This window comes from Oncorhynchus masou, chromosome 24, assembly GCF_036934945.1.
Source record: "Oncorhynchus masou masou isolate Uvic2021 chromosome 24, UVic_Omas_1.1, whole genome shotgun sequence".
In the NCBI taxonomy this organism is placed as follows: domain Eukaryota; kingdom Metazoa; phylum Chordata; class Actinopteri; order Salmoniformes; family Salmonidae; genus Oncorhynchus; species Oncorhynchus masou.
In genome coordinates, this window is record NC_088235.1 from 41,593,484 (window position 1) to 41,621,429 (window position 27,946).

At 44.0% G+C, this 27,946-nt stretch overlaps 1 protein-coding gene across 3 annotated transcripts in view; it reads right to left on the reverse strand.

The window, feature by feature from the left end:
* LOC135512188 (storkhead-box protein 1-like) overlaps positions 1-27,946 on the reverse strand; it is a 73,737-nt gene that overhangs the window by 41,867 nt on the left and 3,924 nt on the right. The window contains exon 1 of one of the 3 annotated variants that reach the window (XM_064933919.1): positions 11,373-11,895. The exons of 1 other annotated variant lie outside the window; for it this stretch is intronic. In XM_064933919.1, coding sequence (XP_064789991.1) covers positions 11,373-11,748 — 376 coding nt within the window. In that variant the 5' untranslated portion in view covers positions 11,749-11,895. Of the gene's footprint in view, positions 1-8,816; positions 8,852-11,372; positions 11,896-27,946 lie in introns of those variants that run through there. One more of the 3 variants, XM_064933921.1, reaches the window with a different exon arrangement.

Consider the following 27,946-nt stretch of genomic DNA (forward strand, 5'->3'; position numbering starts at 1 on the left):
AGGTGGAAGCAAACGCGACGACAGCTTGCTTCTGGCATCAAAAAACACAAACAAGAATCAGACACTGAAAGTAGCAGGAACAGAGAGAGAAATAGAGACCTAATCAGAGGGGGAAGAGAGAACAGGTGAGAAAGAGTGAATGAGCTAGTTAGAGGAGATGTAGAACAGCTGAAGAATGAGAGACAGAGAAGGTAACCTAAAAAGACCAGCAGAGAGAGACAGAGTGAAGAGAAAGGACAGGAACAGACATAACAAGACATGACAGTACCCCCACTCACCGAGCGCCTCCTGGCGCACTCGAGGAGGAAACCTGGCGGCAACGGAGGAAATCATCGATCAGCGAACGGTCCAGCACGTCCCGAGAGGGAACCCAACTCCTCTCCTCAGGACCGTACCCCTCCCAATCCACTAGGTACTGATGACCACGGCCCCGAGGGCGCATGTCCAAAATCTTACGAACCCTGTAGATGGGTGCGCCTCGACAAGGATGGGGGGAGGGACGAGCGGGGGCGCGAAGAACGGGCTTAACACAGGAGACATGGAAGACCGGGTGAACGCGACGAAGATAGCGGGAGAAGAAGTCGCACTGCGACAGGATTAATGACCTGAGAAATACGGAACGGACCAATGAACCGCGGGGCCAACTTGCGAGAAGCTGTCTTAAGGGGAAGGTTCTGAGTGGAGAGCCATACTCTCTGACCGCAACAATATCTAGGACTCTTGGTCCTACGCTTATTAGCGGCCCTCACAGTCTGCGCCCTATTACGGCAAAGTGCCGACCTGACCCCCTTCCAGGTGCGCTCGCAACGCTGGACAAAAGCCTGAGCGGAGGGGACGCAGGACTCGGCGAGCTGAGATGAGAACAGCGGAGGCTGGTACCCGAGGCTACACTGAAAAGGGGATAGACCGGTAGCAGACGAGGGAAGCGAGTTGTGGGCGTACTCTGCCCAGGGAGCTGTTCTGACCAAGACGCAGGGTTACGAAAAGAAAGACTGCGTAAAATGCGACCAACAGTCTGATTGGCCCGTTCGGCTTGACCGTTAGACTGGGGATGAAAGCCGGACGAGAGACTGACGGAAGCCCCAATCAAACGGCAAAACTCCCTCCAAAATTGAGACGTGAACTGCGGGCCTCTGTCGGAAACGACGTCAGACGGAAGGCCATGAATTCGGAAAACATTCTCGATAATGATCTGAGCCGTCTCCTTAGCAGAAGGGAGCTTATCGAGAGGAATGAAATGAGCCGCCTTAGAGAATCTATCGACAACCGTAAGAATAACTGTCTTCCCCGCTGATGAAGGCAGTCCGGTGATAAAATCTAAAGCGATGTGAGACCACGGTCGAGAGGGAATGGGAAGCGGTCTGAGACGGCCGGCAGGAGGAGAGTTCCCAGATTTAGTCTGCGCGCAGACCGAACAAGCGGCGACAAATCGACGCGCGTCACGTTCCCGAGTGGGCCACCAGAAACGCTGGCGAATGGAAGCGAGCGTACCCCGAACGCCGGGGTGGCCGGCTAACTTGGCAGAGTGGGCCCACTGAAGAACGGCCGGACGAGTAGGAACGGGAACGAACAGAAGGTTCCTAGGACAAGCTCGCGGCGACGGAGTGTGAGCGAGTGCTTGCTTTACCTGCCTCTCAATTCCCCAGACAGTCAACCCGACAACACGCCCGTCAGGGAGAATCCCCTCGGGGTCGGTGGAGACCTCAGAAGAACTGAAGAGACGAGATAAAGCATCAGGCTTGGTGTTTTTTGAGCCCGGACGATAAGAAATAACAAACTCGAAACGAGCGAAAAACAGAGCCCAACGAGCCTGACGCGCATTAAGTCGTTTGGCTGAACGGATGTACTCAAGGTTCCTATGGTCAGTCCAAACGACAAAAGGAACGGTCGCCCCCTCCAACCACTGTCGCCATTCGCCTAGGGCTAAGCGGATGGCGAGCAGTTCGCGATTACCAACATCATAGTTACGTTCTGACGGCGATAAGCGATGAGAGAAAAACGCGCAAGGATGGACCTTGCCGTCAGAGAGAGAGCGCTGAGAAAGAATGGCTCCCACGCCCACCTCTGACGCGTCAACCTCAACAACAAACTGTCTAGAGATGTCAGGTGTAACAAGAATAGGAGCGGATGTAAAACGATTCTTAAGAAGATCAAAAGCTCCCTGGGCGGAAACGGACCACTTAAAGCACGTCTTAACAGAAGTAAGGGCTGTGAGGGGAGCTGCCACCTGACCGAAATTACGGATGAAACGACGATAGAAATTAGCGAAGCCCAGAAAGCGCTGCAGCTCGACGCGTGACTTAGGAACGGGCCAATCAATGACAGCCTGGACCTTAGCGGGATCCATCTTAATGCCCTCAGCGGAAATAACGGAACCGAGAAAAGGGACAGAGGCGGCATGAAAAATGCACTTCTCAGCCTTCACATAAAGACAGTTCTCCAAAAGGCGCTGGAGGACGCGTCGCACGTGCTGAACATGAATCGAGAGAGACGGTGAAAAAATCAGGATATCGTCCATGTAAACGAAAACAAAAATGTTCAGCATGTCTCTCAGGACGTCGTTAACTAGTGCCTGAAAGACAGCTGGAGCGTTAACGAGGCCGAAAGGAAGAAGAGACAGAGGAAACAGGAGGGATAGCAGACATTAAACAGGTCACATGACAAGAAACATTCCAGGATAGGATAGTATTACTAGACCAATTAATAGAAGGGTTATGGCGCACTAGCCAGGGATGACCCAAAACAACAGGTGTAAAAGGTGAACGAAAAATTAAAAAAGAAATGGTTTCGCTATGATTACCAGAGACAGTGAGGGTTAAAGGCAGCGTCTCACGCTGAATCTTGGGGAGAGAACTACCATCTAAAGCGAACAAGGCCGTGGGCTCCCTAACTGTCTGAGAGGAATGTCATGTTCCCGAGCCCAGGTCTCGTCCATAAAACAGCCCTCCGCCCCAGAGTCTATCAAGGCACTGCAGGAAGCAGATGAACCGGGCCAGCGGAGATGGACCGGAAAAGTAGTGCGTGATCCAGAAGGAGAGGCCTGAGTAGTTGCGCTCACCAGTAGCCCTCCTCTTACTGATGAGCTCTGGCTTTTACTGGACATGAGGTGACAAAATGACCAGCGGAGCCGCAGTAGAGACAGAGGCGATTGGTGATTCTCCGTTCCTTCTCCTTGGCCGAGATGCGGATACCCCCAGCTGCATAGGCTCAGCATCCGAGCCGGCGGAGGAGGGTGGCAGTGATGCGGCAGGTGGCAGTGATGTGGAGAGGGGAGCAGCGGAGAACGCGAGCTCCCTTCCACGAGCTCGGCGACGAAGATCAAACCGTCGCTCTATGCGAATAGCGAGAGCTATTAAGGAGTCCAGACTGGAAGGAACCTCCCGGGAGAGGATCTCGTCCTTAACCTCGACGAGGAGACCCTCCAGAAAACGAGCGAGCAAAGCCGGCTCGTTCCAGTCACTTGAGGCAGCGAGAGTGCGAAACTCAATAGAATAATCCGTTATGGATCGATTCCCCTGACATAGGGAAGACAGGGCCCTGGAAGCCTCCTCCCCAAAAACAGAACGGTCAAAAACCCGTATCATCTCCTCCTTAAAGTCTTGATACTGGTTAATACACTCAGCCCTCGCCTCCCAGACTGCCGTGCCCCACTCACGCGCCCGTCCGGTAAGGAGAGAAATGACGTAGGCGATGCGGGCTGCGCTCCTGGAGTAAGTGTTGGGCTGGAGAGAGAACACCACATCACACTGAGTGAGGAATGAGCGGCACTCAGTGGGCTCCCCAGAGTAACACGGCGGGTTGTTGATCCTGGGCTCCGGAGACTCGGAAACCCTGGAAGTGGGCGGTGGATCGAGGTGGAGTTGGTGAACCTGTCTTGTGAGGTCGGAGACTTGGACGGCCAGGGTCTCAACGGCATGTCGAGCAGCAGACAATTCCTCCTCGTGTCTGCCTAGCATCGCTCCCTGGATCTCGACGGCGGAGTGAAAAGGGTCCGGAGCCGCTGGGTCCATTCTTGGTCTGATTCTTCTGTTATGTACTTGAGTGAAGACCCAAAAGCGGTTTTAACAGAAAACAGAGTTCTTTAATGAAAAAACAGGAATGGCATAAATCCTCTTCCAACGTGGTCAATGGAACAAAAAGAACGTTAGTATAATGCAGGATGCACCTGCCAGGCAGACTCCGACAGGATAGGACAAGGTGGAAGCAAACGCGACGACAGCTTGCTTCTGGCATCAAAAAACACAAACAAGAATCAGACACTGAAAGTAGCAGGAACAGAGAGAGAAATAGAGACCTAATCAGAGGGGGAAGAGAGAACAGGTGTGAAAGAGTGAATGAGCTAGTTAGAGGAGATGTAGAACAGCTGAAGAATGAGAGACAGAGAAGGTAACCTAAAAAGACCAGCAGAGAGAGACAGAGTGAAGAGAAAGGACAGGAACAGACATAACAAGACATGACAATGTCTCTCTATGAATGGCAATAGATTGAACTACTCAGGAGAATAAAAAATTGCTGACAAAATGGTGAGTTCATCCAATGAAGAGAATACACAAGCTGGAGAAAGCACGTTTGTTGCTGAACCTATGTGAAGCAATGATGAGGAAAGACATTTTCAATACTTTCGGATGTCGGATGCCAGATTTGACCACTTGCATCAGCGACTACCCCTAACCCCTAGCACGAGAGAACTCACAGCTTGACCATCATTGCTTCCGGAAGGCTGTCTTTGACACATTTTTTTTTTTTTTGCCAGTGGCAGCACACAGAAGTGTGCCACGCAATCTGGCATGTCCTGAAGGAGGATTTTGTTGCTTATCCCTCTGTGGCAAAAAAATGGGCTTCACCATGGTCGACGTGAACGCATAGCCGAGAGGGAGATGCAGGAATCTTTTCCCGAAGCAAGTTGAGCTCCCAACTCATTACAGGCCATCTGCCTCTACCAAGGTCAGAGAGCTTGCCGGGGACCCAAACACAGAGCCTATGTTTTCGTGGAAGATGAGGCATTCCCTCTGATGGTAAATCTAATGCGACCATGTCCAGGTAAGATACGCTTAATACATGTGACTGTACATATGTGAAAATTATTGCATGGACGTTGTAATTATATGCCTCACATAAATGTGATCTGGCATCACAGTAAGAGGACGGGGGCCTATGTCCAAAGCATTGGCTGCACAGATGTTACAGTACACATTTGGCAGCCTTCATGTTCCTGTTCAATACTAATAAAAAAGCTTATTTTATTCAAAGATTCTTCTGGCTTTAATGGCGCCAAGAAGATCTACAAATATCACCATTCAATAGCCAGAAGAATTTCAGAGAATTGCTTTGGGATCCTTGCTGCAAGATGGAGGATCCTGAGACGGGCCCTTGAGGTTGCCCCAGCTGTTCAAGTGCCTTTTCAGGATGCTGCGATCGCGTGTGGCAGCCTACAGTAAATGATGGAGTGTGGTTTGGAAAACGTGTGCACATACACTAAGTGTACGAAACATTAGGAACACCTTCAGAACAGTCGCTATTTGTCGGGGCATGGACTACAAGGTGTTGAAAGCGTTCCACAGCGATGCTGTCCCATGTTTATTCTAATGCTTCCCACAGTTGTGTCAAGTTGGCTGGATGTCCTTTGGGTGGTGGACCATTCTTGATACACAGCAGTGTTGCAGTTCTTGACATAAACCGGTGCGCCTGGCACCTACTACCATTCCCCATTCAAAGGCACTTGAATATTTTGTCTTGCCATTTACCCTCTGAAGGGCACACATACACAATACATGTCTCAATTGTCTCAAGTCTTACAAATCCTTTTTTAACCTGTCTTCTCCCCTTTATCGACACTGATTGAAAAGTTGTCTGGACTACGAGGGACCTCCGCCGACGACTCAATCTGCACCCATCGCATCATTGCCCATAACAAACAGGGTAGGCATAGGTATTAAGGGTGTGCAACATTTATTTTCTGTTAAATAAATAAAAAAAATTAGCAAAGAGTTTTTAGCTAAGATCTTTATCGAAAACGTGTTGTGATTGGAGCTCTGGATTTTCTACACTGCATTTTTTAAACAAAAATAGCAGAGATGTGCTTTAGAAATAGCAACTTGGATTAAATATGACGATGTTTGCCTTTCCGTGTTTTGTATAGCCTACTACTGAATATGGTGCAAATGTATGCTCAGATATGTCAACTTCATGTGAAGAAGCACAATGATTTTCGGCACCTGAACAGGTAAAATTATTTGTCCGCTGGGCATTTCATGAGTCGAATTTATCCCATTTTCTATCAGACATATGAGGATGAATATTACATGTAAGGATATCTATTGAATTTTGAAAAAAATAAAATAAATACAGATACATAAATGATTAGGTGATGACTACTGATATGATACATTTCTGAAACTATATGTAAAATATATGGATCTGCATAATTATAAAGGCTTAGATATGTCAGCATGTTGACACATACCCTTTCCAGAGTTAAAATATTAGACAAATATGTAAGCGGGTGCACACGCATCAGATGTGTGTCTTGAAAATATCTCACCCCAGATATCTCCCTGGACTCATATGGTTTTGCAACTCCGGGAGAAGAGGAATAGCAGAGCGGCATGCACAACTGCGTATGGGCTCATCTGGAAAAGAGAGGCTATGTGTAGCTAAAAAAGAAAATTCATAGCAACCCATCATGTGTTGGCTAAATAGTAAGCCCAATGTTGCAGTAATGTATCATCACCAGCCAATGTGATCAAACTATCGCACGCTTTCTCTCCTATCAAACACCCACCAGTTATTTTGGCTGAAGACAGAGGGCCTACTAGCAATTTGTAGTTGCATGCATATTAACCCATCATTTTCTTAGCTAAATAAGGGCCTTTAAATATTTACCTGTTAAGACAGGAAAATAATATGAAATGGCAGTGTGCATTAGAGGCCATTGTGGGTCCCATATGGACCCAATATGCATAAATGTATACAAAATATATAGAGACCGGTTCAGAACGGATCCAAGGACAACTAAGACCCATTCCATATATACCTGATCGGATTCAGACTGGTCCGATCCAAGTGAGGGAAGCAGCAGAAAGTACATTTTTAAGCTACTTTATTAACTGGAGCTGATAAAGCGTGATGGGAGATGAGGTAGAGAGAGGTAACACTTTTTGCTGCGATTACAGCTATAAGTCGCTTGGGGTATGTCTATATCAGTTTTGCACATCGAGAGACTGACATTTTTTCCCATTCCTCCTTGCAAAACAGCTCGAGCTCAGTGAGGTTGGATGGAGAGCATTTGTGAACAGCAGTTTTCAGTTCTTTCCACAGATTCTTGATTGGATTAAGGTCTGGACTTTGACTTGGCCATTCGAACACCTGGATATGTTTATATTTGAACCATTCCATTGTAGATTTTGCTTTATGTTTTGGATCATTGTCTTGTTGGAAGACAAATCTCCGTCCCAGTCTCAGGTCTTTTGTAGACTCCATCAGGTTTTCTTCCAGAATGGTCCTGTATTTGGCTCCATCCATCTTCCCATCAATTTTAACCATCTTCCCTGTCCCTGCTGAAGAAAAGCAGGCCCAAACCATGATGCTGCCGCCACCATGTTTGACAGTGGGGATGGTGTGTTCAGGGTGATGAGCTGTGTTGCTTTTACGCTAAACATAACGTTTTGCATTGTTGCCAAAAAGTTCAATTTTGGTTTCATCTGACCAGAGCACCTTCTTCCACATGTTTGGTGTGTCTCCCAGGTGGCTTGTGGCAAACTTTAAACAACACTTTTTATGGATATCTTTAAGAAATGGCTTTCTTCTTGCCACTCTTCCATAAAGGCCAGATTTGTGCCATATACAACTGATTGTTGTCCTATGGACAGAGTCTCTCACCTCAGCTGTAGATCTCTGCAGTTCATCCAGAGTGATCATGGGCCTCTTGGCTGCATCTCTGATCAGTCTTCTCCTTGTATGAGCTGAAAGTTTAGAGGGACGGCCAGGTCTTGGTAGATTTGCAGATACTCCTTCCATTTCAATATTATCGCTTGCACAGTGCTCCTTGGGATGTTTAAAGCTTGGGAAATCATTTTGTATCCAAATTCGGCTTTAAACTTCTTCACAACAGTATCTCGGACCTGCCTGGTGTGTTCCTTGTTCTTCATGATGCTCTCTGCGCTTTTAACGGACCTCTGAGACTATCACAGTGCAGGAACATTTATACGGAGACTTGATTACACACAGGTGGATTGTATTTATCATCATTAGTCATTTAGGTCAACATTGGATCATTCAGAGATCCTCACTGAACTTCTGGAGAGTTTGCTGCACTGAAAGTAAAGGGGCTGAATAATTTTGCACGCCCAATTTTTCAGTTTTTGATTTGTTAAAAAAGTTACAAATATCCAATAAATGTCGTTCCACTTCATAATTGTGTCCCACTTGTTGTTGATTCTTCACAAAAAAATACAGTTTTATATCTTTATGTTTGAAGCCTGAAATGTGGCAAAAGGTCGCAAAGTTGAAGGGGGCCGAATACTTTCGCAAGGCACTGTATATGGATGTTCAAAACACCATGCACAATATAGCTGCCTGAAAATGATTTTAAAAAATATAGCTTTCTGAAAGTAATAAGAGAGAGAGAAGCTTATTTAAGGTTGTACAGAAATTTGTAAACAGGCTTTGACAAACATACAGAATGTTTCAACGTGAAAGGTGACACTGATTGGTCAGTCAAAAGTCTGCAGAAGACTACCAGACAATGTTTTTTAGCAAGCGGACGTTTATCGGACATCATGGCTGAAGCTTTGTGACAAATACAATAGATAGTTTACCAATCACATAAATTAAACAGGCAGGGTACCCATAGCCACGTGAAGTAGGGGTGCTGAGGGTGCGGCAGCACTAAAAAATAAGAATAAAAAAAATATATAAACACTTTTGTTTTTTTAATCAATATTTTTCCACAAAAGTAGTGCACTGGGCCTATACTAGTATTAGTGGACCAATATAGACATTTGTAGTGGAGGCCAAAAAAATGACATAGGTGCAAAGTCATGGGCAAAGACACAAAACATCCACATCAAATTAAACGTTTTTCTTGATCAAATAACATGAAAAACAACCACTTTTTGTGAAGTATTAATGTCCTATCATTACAAACCACTTAATTACTATATTGTACATAGGCTGGTCATCTAGGTTTGTACCTGTAGACTTTCCATTACCATGTAGAAAAACAATAGACAATACAGTAATTGAGACATCAAGTGGTTTGTGGTGATGTGGCTCAGTTGGTAGAGCATGGCGCTTGCAATGCTTGGGTTGTGGGCACGCCCGGCCCACTCATTAGGCGTCCGCCTATGGTGGCAGATTGACGAGGGCGGCATTTTCTGAGCTAAACTGACCAAGACACACCTCTAACAACAACACATAAAACCTCACACAATTCTGTCCCAAAACAATGACAATTTCTCAACCAGTGGCATAAGGGCTTTTTAGGTGAGCGTAGATTCCGCCCTGTGATAAGCAGTGTCCACTTTGTCAAAGGAAGTGGAAGATAAAATGTATGACAATGTAATGAGATGGACACATCAAATAGCCTAACCTAAATGGTGCCCAATCAACAACAAAAAATGTGCTGTCATGTTCCCACTGTGGAAACGCATTGCAAATAGGCTCACGATAACTCCTGATTGAGTTGGGTATCAACATCCGAAAAATAAGTATTTTCAACTTTCAGAACCAAAATTGAACCTAACTTAAACGTCTGGAAAATATGTTTTTTTACACGTCTTTTCAACATCATTTTGCTTACTGGGGATATTTTTGTTTTGCGGGGCAGGATTTTTTTAATTATGGAGGCAGAACAGCAAGGACCAGCACTGGTTGTGGGTTCAATTCCCACCAGGGACCAATACGAAAAAGGAATGAACAGACCATTTCAGTTTTCACATAAAAATAAGTTCCATTTGTAAAGTATTTTAAGAAACTGGAAAGCATATATCATGCAAGTATTTTTATATTCCACAAGTATTATCAGATTAACTGTTTTGTACAGATAATTATCAGTCATGTACAAATGCTGTTAAACAGTCAAATACATGTAGTTTTTTTAAAGTCACACTGGGCCTTTATTAGTCCTGTATTAGAAACCAATATATATATCTGTAGGGCGTCCAAATTGTTTATGCATCCCCCAGTCGGGAAAAAAATCGCAGCATCCCCACCCCCAAACTTCATGCAGCAATGAGGGTACCCAACTAAAGGTAGTTAGCGCCTATTGTTTTTTTTTTCTTTTGCGCCTATTGATGAATGCATCTACTTCCTGGGAAATTTTATGAAGAGCCCTGACGCTTGCTGTAAACATGAACACGCAACGCTTCCTGTACAGTTTTTTAAACATAAGGAACATATCTTTCATATCAGGCAGAAATAATTTTCACACAAAAAAATTCGAGTTCGACTACCATTATGAAAGCGGAATAATTAGCTTGCACCAAACACCTGTGTGTAAGCAAACTCGAGAAGTGTCGTTTGGTCAAATGGAGGCACCCATAGCTGTATGGAACTGTGCAAAACTGCTACAGTAAGTGTATTTTGCGTGATGTATTGTTGTCTCTACCTTCTTGCCCTTTGTTCTGTTGTTTGTGCCATGTTGTGCTGCTGCCATGCTGTGTTATGTCTTGCTGCCATGCTATGTTGTTGTCTTAGTTCTCTCTTTATTGTGGTGTCTCTCTTGTCCTGATGTGTGTTGTCCTATATTTTTATTTTATTATTTTTATTCCCAGCCCCGTCCCCGCAGGAGGCTTTTTGCCTTTTGGTAGGCCATCATTGTAAATAAGAATGTGTATTTAATTAACTGACCTGTCTAGTTAAATCAATAAAACATATTTTAAGGCTTCTTTCTCGTTGATGAAAGTGCCACATACTGTATGCTTCGAAAGGCGTATCGCAAGCGATGATGATTGACGTTTCAAAACATTAAAACACAGCTTCGGGATTGTAGTTCACATGAGCCAGTCATGGGAGAAACGAATCGCTGAAACTGTAGGGAGAAGGCAGAATACCGCCTGTTGATCACTCGCCCATTGACATTTGCTCAGGCTTTTATTTTCATTAGCCTACATCTCGGGGCTGAGTGCTGTGTAAATAAAGTATTTTCCAAAGAGTCCCTATATAAATTCTGGAGAGTGGGGACTCAAGTCAATACTTATCAATGGGGTTAGATCATTTTCTTATGGAAGAAAATCATCATTTATTGTGCGCCATGATGGCAATGGCCATTCCTATATATTTTGTTGCACAGGCAACATGTTCTCATATGTAATCTAAAAAATAATCAAACAAAGTATAAATAGTAATGGTAGAATAATAATTCCGGCACATACCCACTGCTTTGATGACAAACCCTTTGGGTGACCTCAGCGCTCTGCGCATCCAAGCTTCCCTCAACACCTCCAGGTTATTGGCATTCCCATGGACGAACAGGACCAAATTCTCCATCCATCCGTGGAAATAAACTTCAGTTACCGCTTTCACAAGTCTTTTGTTCCAAAAACTGCGCAGATTTTGCGCTTTGAAATCCGTAAAAATCTCCTGACCACTCGCACTGTTCACGTTGTATTTCCCTCCACCGGTGATTATCGAGCTCTCCTCTTCCTTGCAGAAGACCAGCGCGAGCGAGGCGGTCGACAGTTGGACGATCCGCTGTTGTTGTGACATTTTTGTTATCGCCGATTCGCTCGATTCTAGGAAAAATATCATGCTACAGACGTCATCACACAACGAAGCACGTATTTCCCACCCTAAATACCCTTGGAACGCTAGAATTTGTAAAACATTCCGACAGTGTCTGTCGGAGCTGTGCCAAGTGATCTGAGCAGAGCGCAGACTGTGGTAGTTTCTCCTGCTTCCAAGGTAACCAGTGGTGAATCTGGCAGAGGAGGCGGAGGGATCAGCTAGTTGTGACAGGGCCAATAAAAGTAGTCTTAGGTTGGCTATTGAAGTGCAATTAAACTGGAACTTGACAGACAGGTGCGAATCTCGATTTTTACCTATATACTGTCTATGGCTTTTACGCATTGGCATAATAATAATGCGCATATTATGTAGGCTAAGGCTGTCCTTATACAAGATAGCACTCTAAACCCAAACCTCTTACAATGTAATTATTTAAGACATGTTACACAATAGCACATTAATGTCTAATAAGAGCTGGTATCAAAATCATATTCTGGATGACATTGAAATTGGGCCTACCAAGGGGTTTTTCTGAAGTCAATAATATTCAACAGTTCTTAGTCATTTAATTGTGTAGGCTCCATAATAATATCATGAATGCAAGACTTTATGCAAGAAGAGATATGTACAAATGCCCTTGCTCGCAGAACACACAACACAGATCTTGTTTGTTCAGAATACATCAGTAGCCAGGGTAAGGTTTGGCAACAGACCAGCTCCAATGCTTCCTTGTAAAACACTTGGTTCCTGTTCAAGGTTTTTCTTATAAATGGTTGCTACATCAGAAAAAACATGGGATAGCTCAGAGCCAGGCTTGAAAGCAACTTTTGTTGAAGGCTAGGTCCTCTACATAAGAATAAACTCACTAGACTGCTGCTCGGGGTTACTTGCTTCCAACAGACAAATAATTTGATTCCGATAAGAACATTTTTGCAAAATGGTGCCATAGTTCTTTAGTTTTGCTACATGGAACGTACATGCAATGCCACAGGTTACAAGAACAACTAACTCAGTGGCTCTAATAAAAGTTTGGTAACCACTGCCCTATATAGATACTGTAGCTACAATGAGAACCATTCCCTCCCAAATGCTTTTACTACAGACACCCCCATTAGGCCAGGCTTAGGCCAGGCTCCAACTTTAAGCAGGCCCAGTCAGAGCCACAGATATTATATCAGTCTTAGAGAGCCCCTAAGGTCTGTCTATAGTTTCAGGGGCACTCAGAGCCCTGTAGAAGTAAAGGGGCCACCCTGACTAGCGGTGGTATTAAGCTCAGTGCTGGAACAGGATATTGTGTTTCCTCTGTACATGAAAAGGATACATCACCCAAGCTACACTTGATGAATTATGTGCTGTGTTTTACCCGCGGAAGAGGAAGGGGATGTGAGGGGAGGGGAGAGGAGTGCAGTTACAAGGCAAAGGCATATGGGGTTGGCAGAGATATATTTTGTGGTGGCCTATACCAGAAAACGAATGCCTACATTTGCTAACGCTTTATTTTACTGTCTGTTGTTCACCTAGTTTCCAGCATTCGACAACTTCTTTATTACCTGAAAATATAGACACTCCATATCATTCCTTCTGCAGCCTTGGGGGCAGTGTGGTCGCTTGGTTCCTTGATCTGATCTACGCTATATAGGCTATTCATCAAAGTAGCGTATTTTGCATTAATAACCAAATATAATCTCAGCGACTGTTCAAACAGTACATTTTTTGCAGTTTTACTTTAGTGCCTTATTGCAAACAGAATGCCATTGTTTTGCGAGGCATTGGAGAACCTCCCTGGTCTTTGTGGTTGAATCTGTTTGAAATTCACTTCACTGCTCGACTGGGGGACCTTACAATTATCTGTATGTGTGGGGTACAGAGATGAGGTAGTCATGTTAAACACTATTATTGCACACAGTGTGAGTCCACGCAACTTATTATGACACTTGTTAAGCACATTTTTACTCCTGAACTTATTTAAGCTTGCCATAACAAAGGGATTGAATACTTATTGACTCAAGACATTTCAGCTTTTCATTTTAAATGTATTTGTAAACATTTCAAAAACATAATTCAACTTTGACATTATGGGGTATTGTGTCACTCGCCAACAAACAATCTCAATTTAATCAATTTTAAATTCAGGCTGTAACAACATGTGGAAAAAGTCAAGGGGTGTGAATACTTTCTGAAGGCACTGTAGTTGGCAGACTGTGGGTAACTTTGTGAGAAGGTAACAATGGTAGTTGGGAGCCCCTCCAGACTAGTATTTAGAATGTGAGGGGCCTTTGCCCCTAGATGTTTAGTCTACTGGTGGAACTGATTACCACAACGCATACTTCAGCAAGTTACTATAATTATATGAAATTCTGCACTCCTCTCCCATGATTTCATTTTGTCTGCATGCGTGTTTGTGTGTTTGTGTGTGTGTGTGTGTGTGCGTGCGCGCGCGTGCGTGCGTGTGTGCACACGTGTAGCTTTGAAACAATTTCACCTGAGGCAGTATCAGATGTCTCTTTAGGTTTGTGTATGTCAGATATCCCTGATTTTATTATACTGTATGTTTCCAATCAGATATATCAATGAAGTGAATGTTTAAACAAGACGACTGAATTTGCCCCTGCATGCCAATACATCGGTTACTACTACAGCAGCTCTGGCTTTGGGACAGATTCGGACTAAACCCCAGAAATACTTTCCCGAATTCCCTATTCTCCCTGGCCAACAATAGCATGATTCATTCTAAAACCACTGTAGGACTCAACACATATGGAACACCCTCCCACAAAACCATAGCCATACTGAGACACTCAAGTGCGAGCCAAGCCAAAATGGTACCCAGTGCATTCAAATTGGCCATAGCCTACTACACTACTTTAGTCCAGAGTAAAGTAGTGCATTACATCGGAAATGGGGAGTCTACTGTCAGCCTATTGTTGATTGGAATCCTTTATTCCAAATCTCTCCAAGCTGTTTGGGTTGTCTCAGGAATCAGGATGTTACCATAGTGACCCAGCCCTTGTCAGGGGCAGTAGAGTTGGAATCAGCCATAGAAGAGAAGGGGTCAGGCCAAATGAGGTCAGGGTGATCATTAGAATGTCTGGTGTGAGCAATTCATTCTCCTGCCTTCCAATACTGCTGTCAAAGACCAGAATAGTTATCTGGATATGTCTGTCTGAGGGGCTTGAGTTTTTCCTGGTCAGCTCCCTTGGTCAGGAAAGACTCCTGGCCCTATACTCGGTCTTTCCATTCCTAACCAGTCAGAACAGAGATTCATAATGTCTTTAATACATCTATGTACACCAAAGAAGAAAAAAACCCGCAACATGCAACAATTTCTAAGATTTTACTGAGTTACAGTTCATATAAGGAAATCAGTCAATTTAAATAAATCTATAGATTAAGGCCTAATGAATATCACACGACTGGGAATACAGACATGCATCTGACGGTCACAGATACCTTAAAAAAAAGGAAGTGAATCAGAAAACCAGTCAGTATCAGGTGTAACCACCATTTGCCTCATGCAGCGCGACACATATATTTCACATAGTTTGGTTCAGGCTGTTGATTGTGGCCTGTGGAATGTTGTCCCACTCCCCTTCAATGGCTGTGCATAGTTGCTGGATATTGGCAGGAACTGGAACACGCTTTCATACACGTCGATCCAGAGCATCCCACACATGCTCAAATAGGTGACATGTCTGGTGAGGATGCAGGCCAAGGATAAACTGAGACATTTTCAGCTTCCAGTAATTGTGTACAGATCCTTGCGACATGCGGCATTATCATGCTGAAACATGGCACGACAATGATCCTCAGGATCTCTCATCACAATTGTGTTCTCTATCCATAGCTTATACCATAGCCCATACCATAACCTCATTGCCACCATGTTGCACTCTGGTCACAACTTTGATATCACTGAACCACTTGCCATATGACCGATACAGTTGAAACCGGGATTCATCCGTGAAGGGCCCACTTCTCCAGTGCCAGTGGCCATCGAAGGTGAGCATTTGCCCACTGAAGTCGGTTATAAACGTTAAACAGCAGTCAGATTAAGACCCTGGTGATGACGACGAGCACGCAGATAAGCTTCCCTGAGACGGTTTCTGACATTTTGAGCAGAAAGTCTTTGGTTATGCAAACTGATTGGCACAGACGTCTCACAAGTCCTCAACTGGCAGCTTCATTAAATAGTATCCGCAAAACACCAGTCTCAACATCAACAGTGAAGAGACAACTCAGGGATGCTGGCCTTCTAGGCAGAGTTCCCCTATCCAGTCTCTGTGTTCTTTTGCCCATCTTAATCTTTTCTTTTTAATGGCCAGTCTGAGATATGGCTTTTTCTTTGCAACTCTGCCTAGAAGACCAGTATCCCATAGTCGCCTCTTCACTGTTGATGATTGTTTCTCAAACTAGACACTCTAATGTACTTGTCCTCTTGCTCAGTTGTGCACCGGGGCCTCCCACTCCTCTTTGTTCTGGTTAGAGACAGTTTGCGCTGTTCTTTGAAGGGAGTAGTACACAGCATTGTACAAGATCTTCAGTTTCTTGGTAATTTCTCACATGGAATTGCCTTTATTTCTCAGAAAAATAATAGACTGGCGAGTTTCAGAAGAAGTTATTTGTTTCTGGCCATTTTGAGTCTGTAATCAAACCCACAAATGCTGATGCTCCACATACTCAACTAGTTTAAAGAAGGCCAGTTTTTTGCTTCTTAATAAGAACAACAGTTTTCAGCTGTGCTAACATAATTGGAAAAGGGTTTTCTAATAATCAATTAGCCTTTTAAAATTATAAACTTGGATTAGCTAATATAACGTGCCATTGGAATACAGAAGTGATGGTTGCTGAAAATGGGCCTTTGTATGCCTATGTAGATATGCCATTAAAAATCTGCCGTTTCCAGCTACAATAGTTGTTAACAACATTAACAATGTCTACACTGTATTTCTGATCAATTTGATGTTATTTTAATGGACAGAAAATGTGTTTTTCTTTCAAAAACAAGGACATTTCTAAGTGACCACAAACATTTGAACATTAGTGTACATGTTGAGACTGACTGCCTGTGGATAAAATGACCTGTAATTCATTGTCTTTACAGCGTGGAAGCAATACTGGGAGGCTGGTGGGGGATCAATAATGTTGACAGTTTATTGTTTAATGTAATAAAGAACGTCACCACATACATCATGTAGGGTAGAAATCAAACATGATTGAATGGATTAATATGTACAGTTGAAGTCGGAAGTTTACATACACCTTAGCCAAATACATTTAAACTCAGTTTTTCACAATTCCTGACATTTAATCCTAGTAAAAATTCTCTGTCTTAGGTCAGTTAGGATCACCACTTTATTTAAAAATGTGAAATGTCAGAATAATAGTAGAGAGAATGATTTATTTCAGCTTTTTATTTCTTTACATAAAAGTTTACATACACTCAATTAGTATTTGGTAGCATTGCCTTTTAAATTGTTTAACTTGGGTCAAACATTTCGGGTAGCCTTCCACAAGCTTCCCACAATAAGTTGGGTGAATTTTGGCCCATTCCTCCTGACAGAGCTGGTGTAACTGAGTCAGGATTGTTGGCCTCCTTGCTCACACATGCTTTTTCAGTTCTGCCCACAAATGTTCTGTGGGATTGAGGTCAGGGCTTTGTGATGGCCACCCCAATACCTGGACTTTGTTGTCCTTAAGCCATTTTGCCACAACCTTGGAAGTATGCTTGGGGTCATTGTCCATTTGGAAGATCCATTTGCGACCAAGCTTTAACTTCCTGACTGATGTCTTGAGATGTTGCTTCAATATATCCATGTAATTTTCCTACCTCATGATGCCATCTATTTTGTGAAGTGCACCAGTCCCTCCTGCAGCAGAGCACCCACACAACATGATGCTGCCACCCCCGTGCTTCACGGTTGGGTGGTGTTCTTTGGCTTACGAGCGTCCCCCTTTTTCCTCCAAACATAATGATGGTCATTATGGCCAAACTGTATTATTTTTGTTTCATCAGACCAGAGGAGATTTCTCAAAAAAGTATGATATTTGTCCCCATGTGCAGTTGCAAACCACAGTCTGGCTTTTTTATGGCGGTTTTGGAGCAGTGGCTTCTTCCTTTCTGAGTGGTCTTTCAGGTTATGTCGATATAGGACTCGTTTTACTGTGGATATACAGTCGTGGCCAAAAGTTTTGAGAATGACACATATTCATTTCCACAAAGTTTGCTGCTTCAGTGTCTTTAGATATTTTTGTCAGATGTTACTATGGAAAACTTAAGTATAATTACAAGTATAATTACAAGTATTTCATGTGTCAAAGGCTTTTATTTGCAATTACATGAAGTTGATGCAAAGAGTCAATATTTGCAGTGTTGACCCTTCTTTTTCAAGACCTCCGCCCTGGCATGCTTTCAATTAACTCCTGGGCCACATCCTGACTGATGGCAGCCCATTCTTGCATAATCAATGCTAGTATTTTTGTTTGTCCACCCGCCTCTTGAGGTTTGACCACAAGTTCTCAATGGGATTAAGGTCTGGGGAGTTTCTTGGCCATGGACCCAAAATATTGATGTTTTGTTCCCCAAGCCACTTAGTTATCACGTTTGACTTATGGCAAGGTGCTCATTCATGCTGGAAAAGGCATTGTTCGTCACCAAACTGTTCCTGGATGGTTGGGAGAAGTTGCTCGCTGAGGATGTGTTGGTACCATTCTTTATTCATGGCTGTGTTCTTAGGGAAAATTGTGAGTGAGCCCACTCCCTTGGCTGAGAAGCAACCCCACACATGAATGGTCTCAGGATGCTTTACTGTTGGCATGACACAGGACTGATGGTAGCGCTCACCTTGTCTTCTCCGAACAAGCTTATTTCCTGATGCCCCAAACAATCGGAAAGGGGATTCATCAGAGAAAATGACTTTACCCCAGTCCTCAGCAATTCCTTTACCTTTTGCAGAATATCAGTCTGTCACTGATGTTTTTCCTGGAGAGAAGTGGCTTCTTTGCTGCCCTTCTTGACACCAGGCCATCCTCCAAAAGTCTTTGCCTCACTGTGCGTGCAGATGCACTCACACTTGCCTGCTGCCATTCCTGAGCAAGCTCTGTACTGGTGGTGTCTCCTGACCCTGACTCCTGACCCCTGACCCCTCCTGTCTCAGCCTCCAGTATTTATGCTGCAGTAGTTTGTGTCAGGGGGCTAGGGTCAGTTTGTTATATCTGGAGTACTTCTCCTGTCCTATCCGGTGTCCTGTGTGAATTTAAGTAGCTCTCTCTAATTCTCTCTTTCTTTCTCTCTCTCGGAGGACCTGAGACTACCTGACATGATGACTCCTTGCTGTCCCCAGTCCACCTGGCTGTGCTGCTGCTCCAGTTTCAACTGTTCTGCCTGTGATTATTATTATTTGACCATGCTAGTCATTTATGAACATTTGAACATCTTGGCCATGTTCTGTTATAATCTGCACCCGGCACAGCCAGAAGAGGACTGGCCACCCCACATAGCCTGGTTCCTCTCTAGGTTTCTTCCTAGGTTTTAGCATTTCTAGGGAGTTTTTCCTAGCCACCGTGCTTCTACACCTGCATTGCTTGCTGTTTGGGGTTTTAGGCTAGGTTTCTGTACAGCACCTTTAGATATCAGCTGATGTACGAAGGGCTATATAAACAAATTTGATTTGGTGTCCCGATCCTGCAGCTGAATCAACTTTTGGAGACGGTCCTGGCACTTGCTGGACTTTCTTGGGCGCCCTGAAGCCTTCTTCAAAACAATTGAACCCCTCTCCTTGAAGTTCTTAATGATCCGATAAATGGTTGATTTAGGTGCAATCTTACTGGCAGCAATATCCTTGCCTGTGAAGCCCTTTTTGTGCAAAGCAATGACGACGGCATGTGTTTCCTTGCAGGAAACCATGGTTGACAGAGGAAGAACAATGATTCCAAGCACCACCTTTCTTTTGAAGCTTCGAGTCTGTTATTCAAACTCAATCAGCATGACAGAGTGATCTCTAGCCTTGTCCTCGTCAACACTCACACCTGTGTTAACGAGAAAATCACTGACATGATGTCAGCTGGTCCTTTTGTGGCAGGGCTGAAATGCAGTGGAAATGTTTTTGGGGGATTCAGTTCATTCACATGGCAAAGAGGGACTTTGCAATTAATTGCAATTCATCCGACCACTCTTCATAACATTCTGGAGTATATGCAAATTGCCATCATCCAAACTGAGGCAACAGACTTTGTGAAAATTAATATTTGTGTCATTCTGAAAACCTTTGGCCACTACTGTAGATAATTTTGTACCTGTTTCCTCCAGCATCTTCACAAGGGTCTTTGCTGTTGTTCTGGGATTGATTTGCACTTTTTGCACCAAAGTACGTTAATCTCTAGGAGACAGAACGCGTCTCCTTCCTGAGCAGTATGACGGCTGTGTGGTCCCATGTTGTTAATACATGTGTACTATTGTTTGTACAGATGAACGTGGTACCTTCAGGTGTTTGGAAATTGCTCCAAAGGATGAACCAGACATTTTTTCCCTGCGGTCTTGGCTGATTTCTTTTGATTATCCCATGATGTCAAGCAAAGAGGCACTGAGTTTGAAGGTAGGCCTTGATATACATCCACAGGTACACCTCCAATAGACTCAAATGATGTCAATTAGCCTATCAGAAGCTTCTAAAGCCATGACATAATGTTCTGGAATTTTCCAAGATGTTTAAAGGCACAGTCAACTTAGTGTATGCAAACTTCTGACCCACTGGAATTGTTATACAGTGAATTAGAAGTTAAATAATCTGTCTGTAAACAATTGTTGGAAAAATTACTTGTGTCATGCACAAAGTAGATGTCCTAACCAACTTGCCAAAACTATAGTTTGTTAACAAGAAATTTGTGGAGTGGTTGAAAAATGAGTTTTAATGACTCCAAACTAAGTGTATGTAAACTTCCGACTTCAACTGTACATTTACACGTTGAATTGCCCCTCAAATAGTATTGAAAAGTATTTCACGTTCACTTCATACCAAGGTTGTTTCATTAAGCCTTCACATTTTCACCAGGCTTGTTCAATTAGAATATTGTTTTCCCATATTTCATAGTGTTTTGGTTTTTGTATGATGTATCAGCCTGAGAGGAGAGATGATATGTCTCCCAACGCCAAGTTGCCAACTCAGGCACTCTCTAATTCCTATTTTATTATGACAGGCTACTCCCCCAGCCCACTCCCTCTGCTATTAACATCAAAGCAGCCTGGACCTGGTTCCTGTTCAAGCCTAATGGTGTGTATTGATGTTTATAAGACAGAAACAAGCGAATGCCCGGGTGCTTTAGTGGATAAATCAACATGCATGCATGCACACACACACACACACACACACACACACACACACACACACACACACACACACACACACACACACACACACACACACACACACACACACACACACAGGGTGCAGACAGCCACCGACTAAGGTACTGAGAGCCGGCTCGGTCTTGATTGCTGAAGTCAGATCCTAAATTGGGTCGTCTTGTTTTAATAACTTGTGGATGGGAGGAGAATGTTTCCAAAACAGCACTTAACTCTCAGAGCATTATGTGAAAGTGCTCCCTGCTTTTAGATTTTCCAGGGGGGTTTTTACACATCAAAGAAAATACATGGGGATATATGGCCCATTGAGCAAATCAATCTCACTGAAAAATCAGCCTAAAACTTAATAAGAAGTCGTGCATTTTTATTTTCTTAGATCCATGATGTGTGTTGAGGGATGTGTATGTGTCTGTCAAAAGTTTGGACACACCTACTCATTCCAGGGTTTTTCTTTCTTTTTTCTTTTTTTCATGACTACCTCATGAAGCTGGTTGAGAGAATTCCATGAGTGTGCAAAGCTGTTATCAAGGCAAAGGGTGGCTACTTTGAAGAATCTCAAATATAAAATATATTTAGATTTGTTTAACACCTTTTTTGGTTACTACACGATTCCGTATGTGTTATTTCATATTTTTGATCTCTTCACTATTATTCTACAATGTAGAAAATAGTAAAAAAATAAGAAAAACCCTTGAATGAGAATGTGTGTCCAAACTTTTGACTGGTACTGTACGTGGGAAAGGAACGTTCAGGAAGGTCCATACTGAGCAGGAAGCAGTAGCCAGGCATTCTCTCAGAGAACTGTTGAGTTGACAACTGGCAATCTACTCAGTCATTCACACAAAGAAGGTCCATAGCACCTTCTGACTCCTATGCACACAGCTCACAGTCTTATGGGAGGTGTTCACAGCTGCACTTCGAACCTGTATGAGATGGGTGGGCTTCCTTTCTCTCATTGCCATCAACACCACTGTGCACTGAAACCATCCAAATGGACAGAAACCACCAATGTGGAGCTCACACCACAAGTGCATTAAGTCAGGTGGTGTAGACAATAAAATGTGATTTCACAACATCCATTGTTATCACGTGGCCATCTGGAATTCTGTGTACTTGTGCTTCACTCTAGTCAAGAGGGTTTGAATGATACACTGACTATTTGAATTAGTGACAAAGCATAACCGGGCATGATGTGGAATCACAGTGCATATGGTAACATTCACATGTGGTTCTTCTGCCAATGTATATTTATAGGAAATGGTTTACAAATATACATCCCTCCCATCCTTCTCAGTATGACTGAAACATGAAGACTTTGGAGTGATTGGCTAACTACACAAACATGAGTTGTGATTCAGCCCTGTGTAGATCTGTTCTCCATCACCTGTCACCAAGTTAACATAGGGCCTAATGCAGAAGCTTAACTACATTACAGCCCAGGTCTAAATGACCAGAGCTTTGAACTGAACAACTAAAGCCTGAAAACTGCTGTGGCAGAGCGACATCAAACATGCAGTTCATTAGGGGACAAAAACACACACATCCGGACACACGCATGCACACACACTGGCAAAGAAGAGAACCCTCCCACTGTTCCTAGTGACCCCTGCACCAAGGTGACTTGAAGCATGCAGGAAATACCTCACTGTGACTTCCTGGACGGGGGGGGGGGGTTCATTTGTGAATGACTCATTGTAACAACTGGTACGAATGGAAATGTGGAGGGCTGTGTATTTTTCTGCTTTTGTTCTCATAAATGTTGCTTGCTGGATGTGTTGACCTGCATGCACCACCACGACAAAGCCAACTATGGAGATGTTTGTTTTTTCAAATTGCAGGCTGGTACCGGTAACCGCTGGCTCTAACTGTATATGATTATCCTATTGAGTGACACGCTTTCCTTCAGGGCAGCTTACAGGAGGGCAATTAAGCTAAAATTGTCTTTTAACCCATTTTTGTAAACGCCAAGCGTAGATGAATGCTAAGATTTATGTGCATATTGTCTGTGAAATCTGAAACATGCTATTAAATGTGATATTAGTGTGTGGAGTTTGACTTTTTGAATATCCTTTCAATTTTTTTGCAAGGAGATTAGAACATGCAGAGAGTTGTGGATGAGACGTTGCTACCTGACTGCCTATATTTATGTTTTGGAAAGGGTCAATAACTTTACAGTTTTACTTTAGTCAATTATATTGTAAATTACAATGTTTTATAGCAATGGGTTAAGTAGATGGATGCACGCACACACTAAATAAAGCCACTCCTGTATATACAGTTTGTTAGTTGGGTACAGTGCCTTGCAAAAGTACTCATCCCCCTTGGTGTTGTTCCTATTTTGTTGCATTACAACCTGTAATTTAAATGGGTTTTTATTTGGATTTCATGCAATGGACATATACAAAATATTCCAAATTGGTGAAGTGAAATGATAAAAATTGGAAAAGTGGTGCGTGCTTATGTATTCACCCCCTTTGCTATGAAGCCCCTAAATATGATCTGGTGCAACCAATTACCTTCAGAACTCACATCATTTGTTAGATTGCACACAGGTGGACTTTATTTAAGTATCACATGATCTCAGTATATACAGTTGAAGTCGGAAGTTTATATACACCTTCGCCAAATACATTTAAACTTAGTTTTTCACAATTCCTGACATTTAATCCTAGTAAAAAGTCCCTGTATTGGGTCAGTTAGGATCACCACTTTATTTTAAGAATGTGAAATGTCAGAATAATAGTAGAAAGAATGCTTTATTCAGCTTTTATTTCTTTCATCGCATTCCCAGTGGGTCAGAAGTTTACATGCACTCAATTAGTATTCGGTAGCATTGCCTTTAAATTGTTTAACTTGGGTCAAACATTTTGGGTAGCCTTCCACAAGCTAATAGTTATGCACGCTCAATTTCAGTTTTTTTCTCTTATTTCTTGTTTGTTACACAAAAAATATTTTACATCTTCAAAGTGGTAGGCATGTTGTGTAAATTAAATGATACAAACACCCCCCCCCCCAAAAAAAGGCAACAAAATAGGAAAAATGCCAAGGGGGGTGAATGCTTTCTCAAGCCACTGTACACCCCTAGAGACAATGTTGACAAAAACAGCTGAGAAACTTTCTCCCACTGTAACCCCGCCTACCAGCAATCCAGGGGTCCCAGATCGGACAAAAAGGGCCTGAACACCCTACATAAGGGCCCGTGTGTGTGTGTACACAGGGGGCCGAGGCTGTGGATAGGCCTAGGAGAGGACAAGGAGGATAAAATCAATAGGACCACTCATGTATCAATTAACTAAAGTATCAAACAGCACTGAAGTGGGCAGTTTGCCTGACTACGGTGGACAGTCTTCTGTTGAAATTCAAGTAGAGAGAGGGTGATGGAGAGCTGGACAGAGGGAGAGGGTGATGGAGAGCTGGACAGAGGGAGAGGGTGATGGAGAGCTGGACAGAGGGAGAGGGTGATGGAGAGATGGACAGAGGGAGAGGGTGATGGAGAGGTGGACAGAGGGAGAGGGTGAGAGAGAGAATCCACAACAGTGCATTACATTAGTTCCCACTAGACTAGAGGAAACATGCTTGTGAATATACAGTGCCTTGCGAAAGTATTCGGCCCCCTTGAACTTTGCGACCTTTTGCCACATTTCAGGCTTCAAACATAAAGATATAAAACTGCATTTTCTTGTGAAGAATCAACAACCAGTGGGACACAATCATGAAGTGGAACGACATTTATTGGATATTTCAAACTTTTTTAACAAATCAAAAACTGAAAAATTGGGCGTGCAAAATTATTCAGCCCCTTTACTTTCAGTGCAGCAAACTCTCTCCAGAAGTTCAGTGAGGATCTCTGAATGATCCAATGTTGACCTAAATGACTAATGATGATAAATACAATCCACCTGTGTGTAATCAAGTCTCCGTATAAATGCACCTGCACTGTGATAGTCTCAGAGGTCCGTTAAAAGCGCAGAGAGCATCATGAAGAACAAGGAACACACCAGGCAGGTCCGAGATACTGTTGTGAAGACGTTTAAAGCCGGATTTGGATACAAAAAGATTTCCCAAGCTTTCAACATCCCAAGGAGCACTGTGCAAGCGATAATATTGAAATGGAAGGAGTATCAGACCACTGCAAATTTACCAAGACCTGGCCGTCCCTCTAAACTTTCAGCTCATACAAGGAGAAGACTGATCAGAGATGCAGCCAAGAGGCCCATGATCACTCTGGATGAACTGCAGAGATCTACAGCTGAGGTGGGAGACTCTGTCCATAGGACAACAATCAGTCGTATATTGCATAAATCCGGCCTTTATGGAAGAGTGGCAAGAAGAAAGCCATTTCTTAAAGATAGCCATAAAAAGTGTTGTTTAAAGTTTGCCACGAGCCACCTGGGAGACACACCAAACATGTGGAAGAAGGTGCTCTGGTCAGAAACCAAAATTGAACTTTTTGGCAACAATGCAAAACGTTATGTTTGGCGTAAAAGCAACACAGCTCATCACCCTGAACACACCATACCCACTGTCAAACATGGTGGTGGCAGCATCATGGTTTGGGCCTGCTTTTCTTCAGCAGGGACAGGGAAGATGGTTAAAATTGATGGGAAGATGGATGGAGCCAAATACAGGACCATTCTGGAAGAAAACCTGATGTATCCAGGTGTTAGAATGGCCAAGTCAAAGTCCAGACCTGAATCCAATCGAGAATCTGTGGAAAGAACTGAAAACTGCTGTTCACAAATGCTCTCCATCCAACCTCACTGAGCTCGAGCTGTTTTGCAAGGAGGAATGGGAAAAAATGTCAGTCTCTCGATGTGCAAAACTGATAGAGACCTACCCCAAGCGACTTACAGCTGTAATCGCAGCAAAAGGTGGTGCTACAAAGTATTAACTTAAGGGGGCTGAATAATTTTGCACACCCAATTTTTCAGTTTTTGATTTGTTAAAAAAGTTTGAAATATCCAATAAATGTCGTTCCACTTCGTGATTGTGTCCCACTTGTTGTTGATTCTTCACAATAAAATACAGTTTTATATCTTTATGTTTGAAGCCTGAAATGTGGCAAAAGGTCGCAAAGTTCAAGGGGGCCGAATACATTCGCAAGGCACTGTATACTGTACATATGGCGTGAAATTGAACTATACAGGGTAGGGCTGTTTAAAAGCAATCTTCTGAGGCACACCAAACCAATTGTGTTCCTCCTAATCTCGTATGCCAGATTTAAGACAAGTTTCTGACTCGGCAAGATTACATTTACATTTACATTTAAGTCATTTAGCAGACGCTCTTATCCAGAGCGACTTACAAATTGGTGAATTCACCTTCTGACATCCAGTGGAACAGCCACTTTACAATAGTGCATCTAAATCATTAAGGGGGGGGTGGTGAGAAGGATTACTTATCCTATCCTAGGTATTCCTTGAAGAGGTGGGGTTTCAGGTGTCTCCGGAAGGTGGTGATTGACTCCGCTGTCCTGGCGTCGTGAGGGAGTTTGTTCCACCATTGGGGGGCCAGAGCAGCGAACAGTTTTGACTGGGCTGAGCGGGAACTGTACTTCCTCAGTGGTAGGGAGGCGAGCAGGCCAGAGGTGGATGAACGCAGTGCCCTTGTTTGGGTGTAGGGCCTGATCAGAGCCTGGAGGTACTGCGGTGCCGTTCCCCTCACAGCTCCGTAGGCAAGCACCATGGTCTTGTAGCGGATGCGAGCTTCAACTGGAAGCCAGTGGAGAGAGCGGAGGAGCGGGGTGACGTGAGAGAACTTGGGAAGGTTGAACACCAGACGGGCTGCGGCGTTCTGGATGAGTTGTAGGGGTTTAATGGCACAGGCAGGGAGCCCAGCCAACAGCGAGTTGCAGTAATCCAGACGGGAGATGACAAGTGCCTGGATTAGGACCTGCGCCGCTTCCTGTGTGAGGCAGGGTCGTACTCTGCGGATGTTGTAGAGCATGAACCTACAGGAACGGGCCACCGCCATGATGTTGGTTGAGAACGACAGGGTGTTGTCCAGGATCACGCCAAGGTTCTTAGCGCTCTGGGAGGAGGACACAATGGAGTTGTCAACCGTGATGGCGAGATCATGGAACGGGCAGTCCTTCCCCGGGAGGAAGAGCAGCTCCGTCTTGCCGAGGTTCAGCTTGAGGTGGTGATCCGTCATCCACACTGATATGTCTGCCAGACATGCAGAGATGCGATTCGCCACCTGGTCATCAGAAGGGGGAAAGGAGAAGATTAATTGTGTGTCGTCTGCATAGCAATGATAGGAGAGACCATGTGAGGTTATGACAGAGCCAAGTGACTTGGTGTATAGCGAGAATAGGAGAGGGCCTAGAACAGAGCCCTGGGGGACACCAGTGGTGAGAGCGCGTGGCGAGGAGACAGATTCTCGCCACGCCACCTGGTAGGAGCGACCTGTCAGGTAGGACGCAATCCAAGCGAGGGCCGCGCCGGAGATGCCCAACTCGGAGAGGGTGGAGAGGAGGATCTGATGGTTCACAGTATCGAAGGCAGCCGATAGGTCTAGAAGGATGAGAGCAGAGGAGAGAGAGTTAGCTTTAGCAGTGCGGAGCGCCTCCGTGATGCAGAGAAGAGCAGTCTCAGTTGAATGACTAGTCTTGAAACCTGACTGATTTGGATCAAGAAGGTCATTCTGAGAGAGATAGCGGGAGAGCTGGCCAAGGACGGCACGTTCAAGAGTTTTGGAGAGAAAAGAAAGAAGGGATACTGGTCTGTAGTTGTTGACATCGGAGGGATCGAGTGTAGGTTTCTTCAGAAGGGGTGCAACTCTCGCTCTCTTGAAGACGGAAGGGACGTAGCCAGCGGTCAGGGATGAGTTGATGAGCGAGGTGAGGTAAGGGAGAAGGTCCCC